The sequence below is a fragment of the Poeciliopsis prolifica genome, unplaced genomic scaffold (assembly GCF_027474105.1).
Source record: "Poeciliopsis prolifica strain line A6 unplaced genomic scaffold, Auburn_PproV2 SCAFFOLD036, whole genome shotgun sequence".
In the NCBI taxonomy this organism is placed as follows: domain Eukaryota; kingdom Metazoa; phylum Chordata; class Actinopteri; order Cyprinodontiformes; family Poeciliidae; genus Poeciliopsis; species Poeciliopsis prolifica.
The window spans coordinates 4023042-4044014 of record NW_026562411.1 but is presented as its reverse complement, the minus strand read 5'-3'; the positions used below and the strand labels follow the sequence as shown (position 1 = coordinate 4044014).

At 35.0% G+C, this 20973-nt stretch overlaps 1 protein-coding gene and 1 pseudogene across 3 annotated transcripts; both read left to right on the top strand.

Moving 5' to 3' along the window:
• Nucleotides 1–714: 714 nt before the first annotated feature.
• LOC129374547 (heat shock 70 kDa protein 12A-like) lies at nt 715–3824 on the top strand (annotated as a pseudogene).
• A 1266-nt stretch (nt 3825–5090) lies between these two features.
• LOC129374546 (tropomyosin-2-like) lies at nt 5091–20075 on the top strand. Of its 3 annotated transcripts, XM_055053016.1 has the most exons (22): nt 5091–5150; nt 5888–5929; nt 6706–6747; nt 6892–6933; nt 7029–7073; nt 8365–8412; nt 11919–11960; nt 14096–14137; nt 14913–14954; nt 15099–15140; nt 15236–15280; nt 16188–16244; nt 16568–16615; nt 17058–17114; nt 17318–17364; nt 17592–17619; nt 18037–18084; nt 18296–18322; nt 18407–18587; nt 19322–19411; nt 19505–19579; nt 19663–20075. In XM_055053016.1, exons 2-22 carry the CDS (start codon nt 5901–5903, stop codon nt 19852–19854), a joined length of 1269 nt encoding a protein of 422 aa, XP_054908991.1. In that variant the 5' UTR covers nt 5091–5150; nt 5888–5900; the 3' UTR covers nt 19855–20075. The 3 variants fall into 3 exon arrangements, with proteins under 3 accessions (XP_054908991.1, XP_054908992.1, XP_054908993.1); XM_055053017.1 differs by lacking the exon at nt 8365–8412; XM_055053018.1 differs by lacking the exons at nt 6706–6747; nt 6892–6933; nt 7029–7073; nt 8365–8412; nt 11919–11960.
• Nucleotides 20076–20973: the final 898 nt, after the last annotated feature.

Below are 20973 nucleotides of genomic sequence, written 5' to 3'. Positions count from 1 at the left end.
ACATGTTGGAAGAGCAAGTCAGTGATCGCCTGACATGTCTGAGTGCTCTGTTCAGTTCTTAAACAATCTTATGCAAACTTTAGCAGTTTCAGCAACCAGTGCATCCATTTTTGACTTGTGCTGAGAACATATTTAATCTTGAAGGAAACTTGAACTGTGACCTCAGCTGGCATTTCTGAGATCTGATGACACAGTGCCTCCAATGGGAACGTCACTTAACAGAACTTGATCAAATTCGGTATATTTGCTTGTAAAAATTTACTTTTAAATTAACTTTTAATATCAGTCTGTATTGATGTTTTATATCAGCAGATCCTGTGATGGTAAATTTGTTTGAGAAAATGAAAGAAAATGAAAGTACCCTTGTCTAGGTTGAGACTAGTGTATTAATCTGTTACCCATCTGCAAAAATAACAAGATTAAATTTTAATGTTATCATTTTTTCTGTATGCTGAGTGCCTAATCCTTATATTTACATAATTTTGCTGTTCAGTATTCCAAATATGTGGGGATTTTTTTATTGCCTATTTCAACAATGAATTAGTATGCATACCCTATTAACAATAAAGATAATCCTTTACCCAATTTTTTTTCTATTTATTATCGTTTATTTCAACAATGTAGGAATTTAGAGGTGGATCAGGGGGAGGAGCTTCCATGAACAAAGTGAATAAATGCCATCTGAAAGGTGCTCACTGACACTGCCATCTATTTTGCATTGCGAAACTTTGAGCTGTTTCAAAATGGGTGAAAGCTTCATAATAGCAATAGACTTTGGCACTGCGTACAGTGGCTACGCTTACAACATAACAGCAGGAGATGAAGAAATTGATCCTATTTTAAAAAAGTGGGGAAAAGAGCTTGGGCTGGACACCCCAAAGACTCCCACCAGCATCCTGTTTGATGAACATGAAGAATTTTTGAAGTTTGGCTATGAAGCCAAAGAAGCATATATCAACATGCGTGGAGAAGATGCAAAGAATCATTATTTCTTTGAAGATTTTAAGATGGCTCTCTATGGTAGGGTAAGTACAAACAGTTTGGATTTTCACACTTTACTGTCTATTGAGTGTGTGGTGCATGCAAATAAGCATGTCATATGTGAGCAAACTTGTTATTGAATATCTTCAGGAACTTACCAGGGATGTGAAAGTAAAAGCAGCCAATGGGAAGGAAATGACAGCTCTGAAAGTTTTCTCTGAATCCCTGAGATTCCTGAAGGATGATGCTCTGACTACCATCAGTTCCACAACACGACTGACAGAGTTCATGGCTTCTGACTTCACCTGGGTCCTGACGGTTCCTGCCATCTGGGATCCTTCAGCTAAGCAGTTCATGAGAGAAGCTGCAACTCAGGTAACATCAGCTATCATAAGCTGTGTTTCCATTGACCACAAAAATGGAATTACAAAACTAAATTCACTTAATGGAAACAGGCTAATAATTTTTTTTTTTTACATAAATGGCATTAACAGCCTTTTTAGCAATATGCCAGTTTGCATACAGCAGCATGACTCTTACTTGTAGACACTGGCCTCCTTGGACAATACTCGCTGGCATCACATGAAGTCATCTCACATCTTACATATAGTCACTCCCAAGTATAACTCACTCCAACGCCTGAGGAAATTTCCTCTGATGGCTGATAGGTGATGAGTGCTTCGGCCATGGCTGAACTATAAATATGTCACATATAAGTGTTTATATTTGCTGCCCCCATGACCTCTGAGTTATCGCTTGAACAAGCTTATCAAACAAACACATATTATTTGTATAGCACCTTTCAATAACAAGGCATTTCAAACTGTTAATTTCACTTAATTTCTTTAATGGAAACACCATAATTGCACATTTAACATCAGGATATTGACAAAGATTTGCTCATAATTGTCATGGAAACACAGCTACAGAGAACAACAAAGTTCCAAAATGTTCAGATTTATATTATATTATATTCCTCTTTCAGGCAGGTATTGTATCAGAAGGAACAGAGAATAAACTGGTCATTGCATTGGAACCAGAAGCTGCTTCAGTCTGGTGTAAGAAGCTTCCATCTGATGGATTCATCACTCAGAACCACAGCAGAGACTCACTGGATCAAACTCCAGGAACTCAGTACATTGTTGTTGACTGTGGAGGTAATGTTTGCAACTTACACTGAGAATATGTCTCCAAACATTATAATAAACTAGTCTAACATTTTATAACAACTTTGTTGTCATATCAGCTTAAAGAGATTTCTTGAACCATTAAGGATGACAGCACATAAACTGTAGAAAAACAATTTTACCTACTATACTTTTTGCTGCAGGTGGAACCATTGACATCACTGTTCATGAAGTCCTGGAAGGAGGAGCCCTGAAGGAGCTGCACAAAGCCTCTGGAAACGACCTGGGAGGACAAAATGTAGACAGAAAGTTCAAAGAATTTCTCAGAGAGATATTCTGTGATGGGATCTGGGATGAATATGAAGAAAAGTATCCAAGTGAAGTTCAGAAAATGATGTATGACTTTACCCGTCTCAAACAGGTAGATGAGGATGTTCAGATTACCTGCCCATTTAATCTGGGAAAACTAGCTCAGGAAAATAAAGATGTAGAAAAATTATTTGAGAGTGTGAAGGGCGCATCTTGGGATGATGGATCTATCAAAATCTCTCGAGAGAAACTGAGGTCTTTTTTGATCAGAGTCTGCAGGGCATCAGTCAGAGTATCAGAGAAATCCTGAATCAAGATTTTAAAATTGAGTTCATTCTGTTGGTGGGGGGTTACGCTCAGAGCCAAATCCTGCGTAAGCACATTATGGATCAGTTTGGTGGTCAGTGCAAAATTCTGTGTCCCCACAGGGCCCAAGAGGCAATTGTAAACGGGGCTGTGCAGTTTGGAAAAAACCCAGAGGTGTTAGCGTCTCGCAAAAGTGCTTTCACTTATGGCATAGCAGTGTCTCACGTCTTCAGTAAGACAAAGCATAAGGAAGAGAAGAGATTCAAAGCAGAGGGAGTAGACTATTGTAGTGATCTATTAGATGTACTGGTGGAAGAGGGAGAAGATGTGATGTGGAATGAAACCAGAAAGTTCTTCTTTTGTCCGATACGATCGGACCAGACATCAATGAATCTGAGATTTTATCAAACGGAAAGAAAAGATGCAATGTATGTAGATGACTGGGGAGTTGATGAAGCTGGATCATTCATTGTTGAGATGCCTGACACTGCTGGAGGCAAGAATCGTACAGTCAGGCTGGATATCAGCTTTGGAGCTGCAGAGATAACTGCCACAGCCACAGATAAAGCTTCTCTGAAAAAGGGATCAATTAAGATTGACTTCATGACCAAGGGCACGAGAATAAAAGCCGCAAGTTTGTACATGCCCCAACTGTTGTTGTACAGGATTAAGAAACATGAAGTGGGATTGATTTGTGAAATCACAATAATCAATTTTTCTGAGAATAATCCACTTAAAAGTTTTTAAAACTTCAAATCCTTTCAAGTTCTTTGTTCAAACTTTCATTTAGTTTAGGTTTTTATTCTAGTCTTTGGTTTTGATGCTTGAACAGTGGTGTAACTGTCAACAAATCACAAATGTCTGATTTAATATCTTTTAATATACTCTTCTATTGTACTCCACTAATTAATTACTTTGTAAAAGCTTTGAGTTAAAATTTTTTTAAATTTGTAAAATCCAAAGAGTGAGGAAATAAAACATAAATCACCAGTAAAGAAATTGATTTAGGAAAATATTAATGTTATTTGTGAATTACCTATGAAATAACAATTGTATTTTCTTGTTTTCTTCTGAAATATTATATCCATCATATCTTATTGTGCTAAAGTTAACAAAATAAAGATGTTGTATTTATGTGGTGTAATTGTGTTCATTTAAAATTCAGGCTCTTCAGGATAGGTGAGGTACAGACTCTTATGAAGACCCCAAAATAGGGCACCTCACATAGCAAACATGAATAAAATCCATTTGCACAGTCAGTTTAAAATCTGTCCATAATCAAGTGGGAGTGAGTAACATGTTTTCTTCAATCAATGAGCCTCAGTTGCATAGTTTTTAATTCAGAATGAAGGAAATTTAAGTGTTACAAAATCTAACAATTCTCATTCGCAGCACATTGACCCTGACATTTGATGATATTTCATCTGATCACTAACAGAATCATTTACTATCTAATTAATAGTGTTGTTGATATAACTCTGTATTTTTTATAATGGATAAATGCATAAAAGTCCAGTTAGTCACATTCAAAAGTTATTGAATGACTTTGAATGTATTTAATTAAGTCATGTGTTAGGATGTAATTATGGGTCGTTTAAAAGGCTCACTGATTTCTGAAAAAGTATTAAAATTTATTTCACTTTAAAGAGCATTACTTGACATAATTTCACAGTCATTTAAAATAAATAGCTTCATGGAGTCTTCAAGGTCATGATGCATTTGAACAGCTGCAAAATCACACTGTACACAATACATAGTTTTATTATGTATAATTACAAGTTTTTCAAAGAGTGATTAATTGTACAAGATGTAAGATTTCTGAAAGTCTTTGATGCTACATAACCTAATAAAATGCAAATAAACGTTGTATGTTGCAAGACATACAACGTTTGGACAATGTGCAGACAGGAATTGTTGTATTAATCAACTATTGTCTAATTTGGAAAGTTAATAGCAGATAAATTGAATATGTTGTCCTTTGCAAGAAAATTCCTACTTCTTGAACTTTCTCAGTTCAAGGAGTAAATCAAATTTTATGTGATGGACCAAACAAAGCAAAGTCTATTTTTGAAGAAAAAGAAAATGACTCAAGGCTTTCTATTTTTTCCTATTAGAAAGAGACAACAATGGCTTTGTTGTATATTTAGCAATTTGACTCAAATACAAATTAATGAAAATGAAACCACTGCGCTAATCCACTGTACTAGATATGGTAATTTTTGTAGACTATGTATGAATTAATCAACACAAAGTGAGAGAATGACTGTTGTTAATATGCTGCTGCCTTTGGGCTGACAGGTGCAGCAAGTTGAAGTGAAGCACGTGAAAGATCGATTGATAAGCAACACATTTATCAGCCGTTCTTCAGTCTGAGGCGCAACAAGTCAAACATCAGACCTGCTGTTTTCTGCACTTGTGATTTTGAAGGTAAGACAGAATAAAATAAAACTTCAAACTAATACAAAGAGAATTGCTTAAACACAAACAGGAGTGCTAAATTAAATCTGATGCAGAATCGTATCTGATTTTATCTGACTTTAAAAGAGAAAGTTGAATAGTATGTAGGAAAGTCAAGTCAGTTAAATTTCTTATTGTCTGATAAAACCATTAACTGAGAAAATGTTTTGTGTCTGTCAGGGTGGGATATTTTAAAACATCCTGTAAGATACAGAAATTAAAATATGTCAGTGTGTTTGGCTTTCTTTTAATTTAGTTTTGATTTTTTAAGCATCTTCTGTTTGTGGTAGTTGAATGAAAAAGCTTAAATTATGTTGCAGTCAATCCTGTGGCTTTTATTCCGACTCTTGTCAGCGTTTGCGAAGGCGTTGATGTGCTGTTATGATGTGAGCATATACTGACATCTACTGGCCAAATTGGATATAGAACATCATAAATGTGTCTAAAAACAGGACATCGTTTTCAAAGTGAAATAAAAAGGAAGAGATAGTGTTTAAAATATACAAATGACATATCATCACCATTCGAAAATATGGACCTTAGTTAATTTTTCAGAGGTTTTTTATTTTTTTTATTTTTTTTTTTTTTTTGCCTTAAACATCTTTTGAGAAGGTAGAGGTGTTTTTTTTTTTCACAAATTACTTTTGCCCAAAAAAAAAGAGTAATATTTTAGGAAGGAGATAATAAATGTTTTTGTGTCTTGTCAGACCATCTGTTGACATGGCAACATCTACCCCAGATGTTTCAGAGTAGTATTTCCATTCAGTTTCTTTTGAAACTGTTATTGTTATAGTAGTTTTAAGCATACTAAAATCACTGATTTTAAGATTATTGGGCTTATTGCAACTAGTAAGCAGGAACTTTTTCATAAGTGGTATCAAATTTAGGTTTCAGCTTTTATGTTTTTCTTGTAATTATCTTTAGTAAATTTCAGTTGATTAATGAAGCTTCAGTGGAAAGCAAAACATAATCCAAAGCATTTTACAAGACAAGCAGATTCAGTTCATACTCAAAAAGTAACAAAATCAATTCACATTATTTTAAGTTATGTTACAATAATAGCTATATTCAGTTAAATTCAAATTATTGAGTCAAATTTAAAACTGGACCAGGTTTTTTGTCTAAGTCCTCAAAATGACTCTTTATGTTTTATTGTTAAATCTAAATCAATATATTTTTTTAGCACTTCAGTTGTCTGTTTTTACCCTTTGCTGTTATTAACTCTATAACTTGCATTATTTAGATTCTTTGTACTGTATGTACTTCTTGTTTTTAATGTCTTGTTTTTGCATGGTGTCCTTGAATGTGTGGAAAGAAATAAAAATTAGTTATTCTCAATTTAAAGGTATTCTCAATCCTCACATCCCAGGTTAAAGTCAGTTCAATCATCACAACTTTATAAATAATTACCGAGAGCACTGTGTCTACTGAATTATCTGATACATTGCTAGGGAACAGCAGCAACTATAACTGATGTGTGAAAATGAAAAACTAATTTGTTTGTATTATAATTTTTTTCACTCAGCTTTGAGATGGGCGACAACATTGACACCAAACAACCGATTGAGTAGGTATTACTGTAAAGATGATCATTAATAATATGAGACCGTATTTCCCAATTTTGTCTCCATGCATCCTTGACTCAATCAACGCACGTAGTTATTGTAGGATTAAATCAAAACACTATGTCTTTTCATTTATTTTTACACAGTGGAGTGAAGGAAGACAGCAGTGACATCCATCGAGAAACTGAGTAAGTGATAAACTATCTGATCATCTATTAAGTAAATCAATCACTAAACCAATCATTTGTGAAACTAAATCACCAATTTGTTTGATTTCATACAGATTGGACAAGGGAGACCATGATGGCTTCCAACAACAGCAGAAGGTGTACGTACTACCCAAGTTCATTAAGAAGATAAAGGAAATCTACATTTCCTAAAGATTTTATCCTCAAAACTGCCGTCTGCTTCTGGTGCAAACTCATATTAATTAAGCTATTGTATTCTGCTTGATAGTGTCAAGAAATAGTCACACATGTTAAATATTCTTTCATTGAATGTAGAATTGAACCGACTAACTGAAATAACACTAAAGAATTTATTAGAATGAGAAATTAAGGATAGAAAAAGAATAATGTTAGGTGCCTATTATTATATTTAATGTTTTCATTATATATCACAGCTTGTTTTCACCCCTCTACATATATAAAAACATCGTATATATTATAAATATTTTGAGTGTGAGAACGAGACACTAAATGACAACGTGGAAGACATGGAGTAAGTATTTTTGTAAAGCTAATATTTCATCAAACAACAATCCTAAAAAACGCTGATGGTTATTTGGTATCTTACTGTTGTTTAGAATAAGCATCACACAGCACACATGCTAAAAAAGTTATTCTAGGAGGTGTTTGTCTAAAGAAGAATGAGAAATTATGGTTAGAAAAAATAATAATGTTAGAGTGCCTATTTTTAGCTTTTCCCCCCACCCCACACATATAAAAATAAAAGTAGCATATAAAAGTAGTGTGTGTATATATATATATATATATATATTAGAGAAAGAGAGGGAGAGAGATATATTGATATATCTATATCGATATGTAGATATCGATATAGATATATAGATATTATTTCTAGATGTAGAAAAATATATAGTTATATAATTATTTCTCATATTATTGTGACAAAAATAATAATTTTGGGAATTAAATTAAAACAAGGAATATTTTCCAGCTGTTAGTTTTGTACTATAGTTAATATTTCTTGCATTTTAATGTTTTTACACATTAAACAGGCTAAGAGATTCTGAATGTGAGATCAAGACACTGAAAGAGAAAGTGGAAGAAATGGAGAAAGTATTTTTGTAAAGCTAATATTTCATCAAAAACTCCTAAAAACGATGATTGTAAAAGTTAATTATTTGGTATCTTACTGTTGTTTAAAATAAGCATCACACAGCACACATGCTAAAAACGTTATTCTAGGAGGTGTTTGTCCTGTTGTTCCTGCAGATCTTTACTTCGTCAGTGATCAGTTTCCTCATAATAAAATCATTTTGGTATTTTGCATCTTGTTCCACAGTTCCACAGATTTTAATGCTCAAATCGTCCAAACATAGTTAATACATTTTGTTCACATTGATTTACAATATTCTGAAATGCTGAATATTACAGGAGGTCCTGTACACAGAAGATGGTAGACCTGCACTCAGCAGAGAAGAGGTACATTTTGTGAATCTTCTAAATTAGCAAATGAGAAGCTTACAAAGCTGTGACATCGTAGCCGTTCCCTCCTTGTTTAATTGCTGAGGGTAGTGGGGTAGGTTTGGCCCAATCTTCTCTATGCCAGCTGTAATGACAGGTTACCCTGATGATTGTTCAAATCTATTTCAGTGTTATTAATAAATAACACTAAAGAACTTCTTAAAATGAGAAATTATCATTAGAAAAAATGTTAAAGTGCCTATTTTTAGCCTGTCCCCCCCTCACACCCCACATATATAAAAATAAAAGTGGCATATAAAAGTTATATATATATATATATATATATATATATATATATATATATATATATATATATATATATATATATATATATATATAGACTGAACAATACTTTAAAGGCATATGGGAAAGGGAGGCGTCCCACAACAGCAATGCACAGTGGCTGATCTCTCTACGAGAGGACCACAGCAACCTCCCTGAGCAAGCCCCGGTAACCATCACTGTGACAGATGTTCAAGAAAGAGTCTCAGGTATGAAAAACTGGACAGCACCAGGGCCTGACATGATCCATGCCTACTGGCTAAAGAAACTCACTGCTCTCCATGAGCGACTGGCAGCCCAAATGAACCAGCTGCTACAAAGTGGGACTCACACTAATGGTTAACTGAAGGGCGGACAATCCTAATCCAGAAGGATCCATCAAAGGGTCCAGTCCCACCCAACTACCGACCAATAACCTGCCTCTCCACAACCTGGAAGCTCATGTCAGGCATCATAGCGGCCAAGATAAGCAAACACATGGATAAACACATGAGCACGGCACAGAAGGGTATCGGTGTAAATAGCAGAGGAGCCAAACACCAACTCCTCGTAGACCGCACAGTTGCCCGAGACTGCAAAACCCGACACACCAACCTGTGCATGGCTTGGATTGATTACAAGAAAGCCTATGACTCAATGCCGCATACTTGGATCATTGAATGCCTACAGATGTATAACATCAACAGGATTCTGAGAGCCTTCATTGCAAACTCGATGAGGCTGTGGAAAACCACCCTTGAAGCCAACTGCAAACCACTTGCACAAGTGTCCATCAAATGTGGCATATACCAAGGAGATGCTCTGTCCCCGCTACTGTTCTGCATAGGCCTGAACCCCCTCAGCCAAATTATCAACAAGACTGGCTACGGATACAGATTCAAAAATGGGGCCAATATCAGTCACCTACTCTACATGGATGACATCAAGCTGTATGCCAAGAGTGAGCGAGACATCGACTCACTGATCCACACCACCAGGATCTACAGCACTGACATTGGGATGTCATTCGGACTAGAGAAGTGTGGTCGGCTGATCACAAAGAGGGGGAAGGTGATCCGCACAGAAGGAGTCTCACTCCCACAAGGAACAATAGCAGACATAGAGGACAGTTACAAGTACCTAGGTATACCACAAGCAAATGGCAACCTCGATGAGGCCACAAGGAAAGGAGCCACAGCTAAATACCTCCAACGAATAAGGCAAGTCCTGAGAAGCCAGCTCAATGGCAAGAACAAAATCCGTGCGATAAACAGCTATGCCCTGCCAGTAATCAGATACCCTGCTGGAATAATTATCTGGCCAAAGAGGAGATAAAAGCCACAGATATTAAGACCAGAAAGCTACTAACAATGCATGGAGGGTTCCATCCCAAATCCAGCACCCTGAGCCGCAAGGAAGGAGGCAGAGGACTAGTGAGTGTGAGAACCACTGTCCAGGACGAAACAACTAAGATCCATAAATACATCAGGGACAAAGCTTCAACAGACAATGTGCTCAGTGAATGTCTCAGACAACAGGGAACGGAGGTTGAGGTGCCAGAGATACCATCATGGGAGGACAAGCCCCTACATGGGATGTACCACCAGCAAATAACCCAAGTGGCTGATATCAGTAAATCCTACCAATGGCTGGAAAAAGCTGGACTCAAGGACAGCACAGAGGCCCTCATCCTGGCCGCCCAGGAACAGGCCCTAAACACCAGAGCAATAGAGGCCCAGATCTACCACACCAGACAAGACCCAAGGTGTAGGTTGTGCAAGGAGGCCCCTGAGACAGTCCAGCACATCACAGCAGGGTGCAAGATACTGGCAGGGAAAGCGTACATGGAGCGACATAACCAAGTGGCAGGCATAGTGTACAGAAACATCTGTGCAGAATATGGACTGGAAACCCCGAGATCAAAGTGGGAAACACCCCCAAAGGTGGTGGAGAACGCCAGAACTAAGATCCTGTGGGACTTCCAGATCCAGACAGACAGAATGGTAATGGCGAACCAACCAGACATTGTCGTAGTGGATAAACAACAGAGGAAAGCCGTTGTGGTAGATGTAGGAATATCAAGTGATTGCAACATCAGGAAAAAGGAGCACGAGAAACTGGAGAAATACCAGGGCCTCAGGGAGGAACTGGAGAGGGCCTGGAAGGTGAAGACCACAGTGGTGCCTGTGGTCATCGGGGCCCTCGGGGCAGTAACCCCCAAACTGGAGCAGTGGCTACAACAGATCCCAGGAACAACATCAGACATCTCAGTCCAGAAATGTGCAGTCCTTGGCACAGCCAAGATACTGCAGGACCCTCAAGCTCCCAGGCCTCTGGTAGAGGACCCGAGCTCAGAGGATAAGAACCACCCACGGTGGGTGAGAAGGGAATTTTTTATATATATACAGAGAGAGAGAGAGATTATTTCTAGATGTTAAAAAAAATCAACTTTACCATTCGTGTTTTTTGGGATTGTTGTTTGATGAAATATTAGCTTTACAAAAATACTTACTCCATTTTCTTCCACTTTCTCTTTCAGTGTCTTGATCTCACATTCAGAATCTCTTAGCCTGTTTAATGTGTAAAAACATTAAAATGCAAGAAATATTAACTATAGGACAAAACTAACAGCTGGAATATATTCCTTGTTTTAATTTAATTCCCAAAATTATTATTTTAGTCATAATAATATGATAAATAATTATATAATTATATATATTTTTACATCTAGAAATAATATCTATATAGATATATCTATACATCTACGTATATATATAATATATATATATATAGATATAGATATAGATATAGATATATATATATGTGTGGCTTTTATTCCGACTCTTGTCAGCGTTTGCGAAGGCGTTGATGTGCTGTTATGATGTGAGCATATACTGACATCTACTGGCCAAATTGGATATAGAACATCATAAATGTGTCTAAAAACAGGACATCGTTTTCAAAGTGAAAATAAAAAGGAAGCAATGGTGTTTAAAATATACAGATGACATATCATCACCGTTCGAAAATATGGACCTTAGTTAATTTTTCAGAAGTTTTTATTTTTTTATTTATTTTTTTTTGCCTTAAACATCTTTTGAGAAGGTAGAGGTGTTTTTTTTTCTCACAAAATTACTTTTGCCCAAAAAAAAAGAGTAATATTTTAGGAAGGAGATAATAAATAATGTTTTGTGTCTTGTCAGACCATCTGTTGACATGGCAACATCTACCCCAGATGTTTCAGAGTAAGTATTTCCATTCAGTTTCTTTTGAAACTGTTATTGTTATAGTAGTTTTAAGCATACTAAAATCACTGTTTTTAAGATTATTGGGCTTATTGCAACTAGTAAGCAGGAACTTTTTCATAAGTGGTATCAAATTTAGGTTTCAGCTTTTATGTTTTTCTTGTAATTATCCTTAGTAAATTTCAGTTGATTAATGAAGCTTCAGTACAGTGGCGGAGCTAGGCTTTTTTTCAAGGGGTGGCCAAAGGGTGAGCAAGGCTTTATCAGAGGGGTCCATATACAAATGATGAACGAAAGAAAACAAATATTTTCTCAAACACACTCAAATTAAAATGGTTTATTTAACAAAGATTTGCCATGACCAAACAAGACGTTAAACGGCTCCATGGAACAGTGAACATGTAAATGTAAACTCAGAGCCCAGAATATGACCAGAAACAAATTCTCAAAATAAATAAATAAATAAACTGGTGCTTCTGGTGTGCAATAGGTTGTGCTGGGTGGGGGCAGTTCAGTGCCATTTCCTTCTGCTTCACTGTCTTCCTCCCCAGAGTCTGACTGAATCTGTATCACCCTCATCTCTCTCTGGAACTTAATTGGAAATGCATAAACAGACACAATAAAAAATGCAAAAAGCATCATGCTAACCTTTAGAATTAGGCTTATTGGATTTTACTACTGAATAACTCTGTCACAGCCTCTAACCCGCTGGTGATGCACTTGGGCCTGGAGTCTCCTGGCTGGATTCTCCAGGTTGGTCACTGCTGCAGGGTTCTGTCTGGTCCTGGTCACTGCTGCAGGGTTCTGTGGTCCTGGTCTGGCCCTGGTTTTTGCCTCTTTAAGAAGAACTGGGAGATATTCCCTTTTCTCTTCATTTAACTATTATTTAAACTATAGTTTTTAGTTTTCTGCAGCTAGCTAAAATAATACTAAATTAAAAATAGATTAATTAAAATTAATTAATATAACTAGTTAGGTTCTAATTCAAAGCTTTCATATGACATAGCCTACTTACATTTCAGTCATTATAAAACTTAATGGTTTTTCACATATTCTTAGCAAGAGCTCCCAAGCAAGAGCTGGGAGAAATAAAACATTAGAGGGCAGCATGTCACTAAAACATGTTAAAAGAATCTGTCTAAAACACGATCTATCAGCACTAGCATGGCTAAATAATAAACGAGGCACTACACAGCGGTGCACAACCATTTTTGTTTTTCTTTTTAGAAATGTATGACAAGTGCCGCCTCTCATTAGGAAGGTAACAGCGGTTACCGCTGAGCGGTAAAATGTAAATACCTGCAAAACTTCTGGACGTGTAACTCTAAAGCCGTTGATGTGTTTTGGATCAAGCAGGAACCAACATCTCAGTTTAACCAATGAACAGCGTCGGGCATCGGGCTGCCTTCAGGGACAGTCGGAAATTACATTTTTCCTGGCAAATCTTTGCCGATCTCATAAGTATTATATTTTAAAATGACCATTTCCAGTGGGGTGGCAGTAGGAGTGGCCAGGGCTCTGTTGGGGGTGGCAAGTGCCACCCCGGCCACCCCTCTGCCTCCGCCACTGCTTCAGTGGAAAGCAAAACATGTTTTGTGTCTGTCAGGGTGGGATATTTTAAAACATCCTGTAAGATACAGAAATTAAAATGTGTCAGTGTGTTTGGCTTTCTTTTAATTTAGTTTTGATTTTTTAAGCATCTTCTGTTTGTGGTAGTTGAATGAAAAAGCTTAAATTATGTTGCAGTCAATCCTGTGGCTTTTATTCCGACTCTTGTCAGCGTTTGCGAAGGCGTTGATGTGCTGTTATGATGTGAGCATATACTGACATCTACTGGCCAAATTGGATATAGAACATCATAAATGTGTCTAAAAACAGGATATCGTTTTCAAAGTGAAAATAAAAAGGAAGAGATAGTGTTTAAAATATACAAATGACATATCATCACCATTCGAAAATATGGACCTTAGTTAATTTTTCAGAGGTTTTTTATTTTTTTATTTATTTATTTTTTTTTGCCTTAAACATCTTTTGAGAAGGTAGAGGTGTTTTTTTTTCACAAAATTACTTTTGCCCAAAAAAAAGAGTAATATTTTAGGAAGGAGATAATAAATAATGTTTTTGTGTCTTGTCAGACCATCTGTTGACATGGCAACATCTACCCCAGATGTTTCAGAGTAAGTATTTCCATTCAGTTTCTTTTGAAACTGTTATTGTTATAGTAGTTTTAAGCATACTAAAATCACTGATTTTAAGATTATTGGGCTTATTGCAACTAGTAAGCAGGAACTTTTTCATAAGTGGTATCAAATTTAGGTTTCAGCTTTTATGTTTTCTTGTAATTATCTTTAGTAAATTTCAGTTGATTAATGAAGCTTCAGTGGAAAGCAAAACATAATCCCAAAGCATTTTACAAGACAAGCAGATTCAGTTCATACTCAAAAAGTAACAAAATCAATTCACATTATTTAAGTTATGTTACAATAATAGCTATATTCAGTTAAATTCAAATTATTGAGTCAAATTTAAAACTGGACCAGGTTTTTTGTCTAAGTCCTCAAAATGACTCTTTATGTTTTATTGTTAAATCTAAATCAATATATTTTTTTAGCACTTCAGTTGTCTGTTTTTACCCTTTGCTGTTATTAACTCTATAACTTGCATTATTTAGATTCTTTGTACTGTATGTACTTCTTGTTTTTAATGTCTTGTTTTTGCATGGTGTCCTTGAATGTGTGGAAAGAAATAAAAATTAGTTATTCTCAATTTAAAGGTATTCTCAATCCTCACATCCCAGGTTAAAGTCAGTTCAATCATCACAACTTTATAAATAATTACCGAGAGCACTGTGTCTACTGAATTATCTGATACATTGCTAGGGAACAGCAGCAACTATAACTGATGTGTGAAAATGAAAAACTAATTTGTTTGTATTATAATTTTTTCACACAGCTTTGAGATGGGCGACAACATTGACACCAAACAACCGATTGAGTAGGTATTACTGTAAAGATGATCATTAATAATATGAGACCGTATTTCCCAATTTTGTCTCCATGCATCCTTGACTCAATCAACGCACGTAGTTATTGTAGGATTAAATCAAAACACTATGTCTTTTCATTTATTTTTACACAGTGGAGTGAAGGAAGACAGCAGTGACATCCATCGAGAAACTGAGTAAGTGATAAACTATCTGATCATCTATTAAGTAAATCAATCACTAAACCAATCATTTGTGAAACTAAATCACCAATTTGTTTGATTTCATACAGATTGGACAAGGGAGACCATGATGGCTTCCAACTACAGCAGAAGGTGTACGTACTACCCAAGTTCATTAAGAAGATAAAGGAAATCTACATTTCCTAAAGATTTTATCCTCAAAACTGCCGTCTGCTTCTGGTGCAAACTCATATTAATTAAGCTATTGTATTCTGCTTGATAGTGTCAAGAAATAGTCAACACATGTTAAATATTCTTTCATTGAATGTAGAATTGAACCGACTAACTGAAATAACACTAAAGAATTTATTAGAATGAGAAATTAAGGATAGAAAAAGAATAATGTTAGGTGCCTATTATTATATTTAATGTTTTTATTATATATCACAGCTTGTTTTCACCCCTCTACATATATAAAAACATCGTATATATTATAAATATTTTGAGTGTGAGAACGAGACACTAAATGACAACGTGGAAGACATGGAGTAAGTATTTTTGTAAAGCTAATATTTCATCAAACAACAATCCTAAAAAACGCTGATGGTTATTTGGTATCTTACTGTTGTTTAGAATAAGCATCACACAGCACACATGCTAAAAAAGTTATTCTAGGAGGTGTTTGTCTAAAGAAGAATGAGAAATTATGGTTAGAAAAATAATAATGTTAGAGTGCCTATTTTTAGCTTTTCCCCCCACCCCACACATATAAAAATAAAAGTAGCATATAAAAGTAGTGTGTGTATATATATATATATATTAGAGAAAGAGAGGGAGAGAGATATATTGATATATCTATATCGATATGTAGATATCGATATAGATATATAGATATTATTTCTAGATGTAGAAAAAATATATAGTTATATAATTATTTCTCATATTATTGTGACAAAAATAATAATTTTGGGAATTAAATTAAAACAAGGAATATTTTCCAGCTGTTAGTTTTGTACTATAGTTAATATTTCTTGCATTTTAATGTTTTTACACATTAAACAGGCTAAGAGATTCTGAATGTGAGATCAAGACACTGAAAGAGAAAGTGGAAGAAATGGAGTAAGTATTTTTGTAAAGCTAATATTTTATCAAAAACTCCTAAAAACGATGATTGTAAAAGTTAATTATTTGGTATCTTACTGTTGTTTAAAATAAGCATCACACAGCACACATGCTAAAAACGTTATTCTAGGAGGTGTTTGTCCTGTTGTTCCTGCAGATCTTTACTTCGTCAGTGATCAGTTTCCTCATAAATAAAATCATTTTGGTATTTTGCATCTTGTTCCACAGTTCCACAGATTTTAATGCTCAAATCGTCCAAACATAGTTAATACATTTTGTTCACATTGATTTACAATATTCTGAAATGCTGAATATTACAGGAGGTCCTGTACACAGAAGATGGAAGACCTGCACTCAGCAGAGAAGAGGTACATTTTGTGAATCTTCTAAATTAGCAAATGAGAAGCTTACAAAGCTGTGACATCGTAGCCGTTCCCTCCTTGTTTAATTGCTGAGGGTAGTGGGGTAGGTTTGGCCCAATCTTCTCTATGCCAGCTGTAATGACAGGTTACCCTGATGATTGTTCAAATCTATTTCAGTGTTATTAATAAATAACACTAAAGAACTTCTTAAAATGAGAAATTATCATTAGAAAAAATGTTAGAGTGCCTATTTGCCTATAGAGCGAGAGAGAGAGAGAGAGAGACAGATTATTTCTAGATGTAAAAAAATATATATAATTATTTCTCATATTATTGTGACAAAAAAATAATTTGGGGAATTAAATTAAAACAAGGAATATATTCCAGCAATTAGTTTTGTCCTATAGTTAATATTTCTTGCATGTTAATGTTTTTACACATTCAACAGGCTAAGTCATGCTAAGTGTGAGATCAAGACACTGAAAGAGAAAGTGGAAGAAGTGAAGTAAGTATTTTTGTAAAGCTAATATTTCATCAAACAACAATCCTAAAAACACTAATGGTAAAGTTGATTATTTGCACTCCTGCCGAAAAAAGTTATTCTAGGACGTGTTTCTTCTGTTAGTCCTGCAAATATTTACTTAGTCAATGATCAGTTTCCTCAGAATTAAATGAAATAATTTCTGTATTGTGCATCTTGTTCCACAGTTCAGATCTGAGCCAGGAAAAGGAAAAACTGCAGTCACTCCAACAAGGTGCAGCACAGTCATAGCTAAAACTCATTTACTTTGTACTTGTCACCATCTATCATTCATCCATACATCTATCCTCTCAAAAGAGAAACTCTCCCAGCAATCAGTTATTTTAGAAGGTTTTGTTTTTTGATGAAAATAGGAATTTTTTTAAAGACTTGAACCAAATGAGCTAATGATTATGTTTTTGCTTCTTATATGTTTACACCTTTTGACTGAAACTGCGTCAGAACACAACAAGCTGTTGAATGCGAAAGGGTAAGACTTTTTCAGTATTTTTTATTGAAACATCACATCAAATTTGTTTAAAAAGATTTAGTTTATTTCTGAGCATATGCTATATGGTTGCTGTCTTAAATTTCACCCGTTCATCAGTTTTTATCACCTAATGAGTTTACATGGATTATGTCCAGACTAATGCAGAGTTTACATTATGCTTTGCACAATCTGAAATATTATAAAGAGCTTATATAATATAGTGACATCAAAAGTCACTATATTGTTATGTTTTAGAATCTTTATATGTTTGAATGTGTTCAACTGAGGGAAGGAAAAACAAATGTTTTTCTGGATTAAAGTATAAATATAAAAAACAAGATATTGGAATCTGCATAACTGAATAGTGGAAATTATATATATTTTTTAAGCATCATAAATGTTTGTTTCATTACACAGTATGAAAGAGATGGAGAAGTTTTACCAAGAGAAACTTGAAAAGAAAGAGTAAGTAACTTTTAAAGCTAATATTTGTAAGAATATCCTGCTCTTTAATACAAAGCAACCCACCCAGCTCCCCTGCTGAAAACAAAACATTTCATCTTTTTTTTTTTTTTTTTTTTTTTTTTTTTTTTTTGCTGAGTCAAACATTTCTTTAATAGGTGACCATTTATTTTCATCAATAACACCTTGAATAATGTAAATTCTTCATCAACAGGGAGGAACTGAAATCATTCAAAAAGAGGTGCAGTACATGCTGGTAACTAAAAATCCTTAAATGTCATACATGCATTAACCATATAAGGTTCTGTTGACTCTCTGTGAACAGAGTGGCAGCAGGCATGGCTGTTTCATTGAAAACAGGAGGTATGGAGAGTTTGAACAACCCGGTCAGTAAAACCAGACTGACTGAGATGTACAGCGACCTGAAACTGCTGGAGTGGCCTAAAGTCAAAGATCAGCTCAAATCCAGGAAACTGAAACCAGAACCGGCCAAAGATATCATTCAGGTAATGTAGGACTTTTAAATAACAATCGATATCGGGTTAATCAGGCCCTTGTCTCATTTTCTAACATTTTATGAACAAAAATTGTGTTTTCAGTTTAGTTTAAGAAACTGTTTAGAAGTTCTGATTCTTAATTCTTAGATACAATAATTTAAGTCAAATCAGGATCTGTGATCAGAATTTAATGAAAGACTTTCACCTTGTAGTAAAAGATGAAAGTTTTTTTTTTTCTAGTTGGTAAAACCCTTCTTGGGAATACCTTTAACCCAAAGCATTTCTTCAATGTATTCAAACAAATCTCTTATCCATTATGTCAAATGATTCAGCAGTTCTCCCTTAAGTTTAATGCATTTCCAGTTTTCTATCCATATTTCATGGAAACATTCCAGGCTTGCTGACCATTCAGTTTCCTCAGGCATGTCTTCTTATTTCATATTGTGTCCAAACACAGCCCATTCCTCCTTCAGGAAAACAGAAAACTATTCTTTTTTGGTTGTTGTTTGATTTGTAACTGTACTTTAATATTTAGCTCTTAACTGAAGGCTTACATAGCAGTAGTATGTTTGGTGAGTTTACTGATTTCCCATATTTTGTCTTTACATATGTAAAACTAAAGAGACTGACTTCAGCAATAGAAAAATATGTCTTTTGTATTGAATCTTTTTTAAATGATGCTAATGATATAATCAGTTTCAGCTGCTCTTTGCATCTCCTATAAACAAAAACCAATTTTCCAGGAAACATTTAAAGTTGCACATGAAGAAATGAAGAAAAAGAAGCAACACATAGAAGAGGCATTTGGACTGAATGAACTGGCTACTCAGAAGGTACTGGACTGTAGGACAGTTGTGTTCATTGCATCTTTAAAGAGACTTGTGAAAGTGAACTTTCTTTTTAAGCAGCAGCTTCCTGTGTTCCAGGTTAAAGAGTTCAAACAGCTTGCAGTTCAGAACCTGCAGATGGCTCTGTTCCACACCAGCAAAGATCTTCTGAAGGTATCTAATTTCTAAAACTGGAACATTTATCAAAACATTAAAGTTGAATAATCAACATGTGCTACTAAAAATCTTCTCCACAGTCTGGTTTTCCTGAACTTGGAGGTCAGTACTCAGAAGAGGACATGGTGGATCTGAGACCTCTGACCTCTGAATGCTGCTGGCTGAGCTGCTTGATGACTCTAAACAATCCTCCTCTTCAGCCGGACTGGGAGAATCTGGTCCCTTCGATGGATCCTTGGGACATTTTCCCTCAAACCCTTGCAGAAAAATAAATTATTCATAAAGACATGCTATCAAAGTAAAATTTAATTTTATTTAAGTTGGTGAAAATAAAATGTAATCCCAACTTGGTGTTAACAGGCTAATCAACTGAAGGGATAATTATATTTCTGATTTTTATTTGGGTCTCAGTTGTCTGAACATTCTGAAGTAATCACAATTTTATCCTGATTTATTGATATGTTAATTGCAAATTAAAATCATAATATTTGTATGTGGTGGTTGTTGTGTATTGGTGTATATTCAGGCAGAATGATCAAAAACACAAACCTGGGCTATTTGATGGTTCATTACCTATAAAAATACATTATAACAGGTACATCAGACCAAAGACTGAAATAATTAAAATAATTAAAATAATTACACAGACTGAAAAAACAATTACAGCCAAATGTTAAGGATTCGTATTAATTCTGTCAAGAATAGTGATAAAATATGGAATCAAAAATAGTGTGTTGATGGCTACAACGTAACTCTTTAGTAGAGTTTATCAGCATGTCAGACTTTTAACATGCTGATAAAAGTTTTAGATTTTTCACCAAAAAAAAGTTTTTATTATTCTACTTGATGATGTCAGTGACATAACATTAGCCCAAGTATTAACATTATTGAGAGCAAACATAAAATCCTGCTTTTAAACTGACAATGTGTCCTCTTCAGTTATGGCACCAAAATTCCTCCGTACTCTTCCACTTCCATTAACAGGTGTCCAGAGAATAATCTGTCATAAAACATTTTTTGTATATTGTGTAGAGGTTTGTGGTTTCTGGCTTTAAACTTGAATTGTACAGTTTTAAATGTTACAACATACCAGAATTTCAGTATATTCGATTTAAAAAGGGAAAAAAAATGATTGAGTCAGGAGGTGAAACGAGACAAGTTAAGACATATTTTCCACACTAGATTGGGGTTCATTGGAAAGTAACAACACACAGATCTGGAATGTGTAGGTGGGACTGAACTGTGTGAAAAATCTGGTTGGATCACTTTTCACTGTTTGTGTCAGAATGAAGCAAGAGCTCATCATGTTTTAACTTGTTCTCTCCAGTTACCAAGAAATGAAACCACATCCTGAAGATTTGCTCCAGAGTCTTCACTGAATTACATGCTGA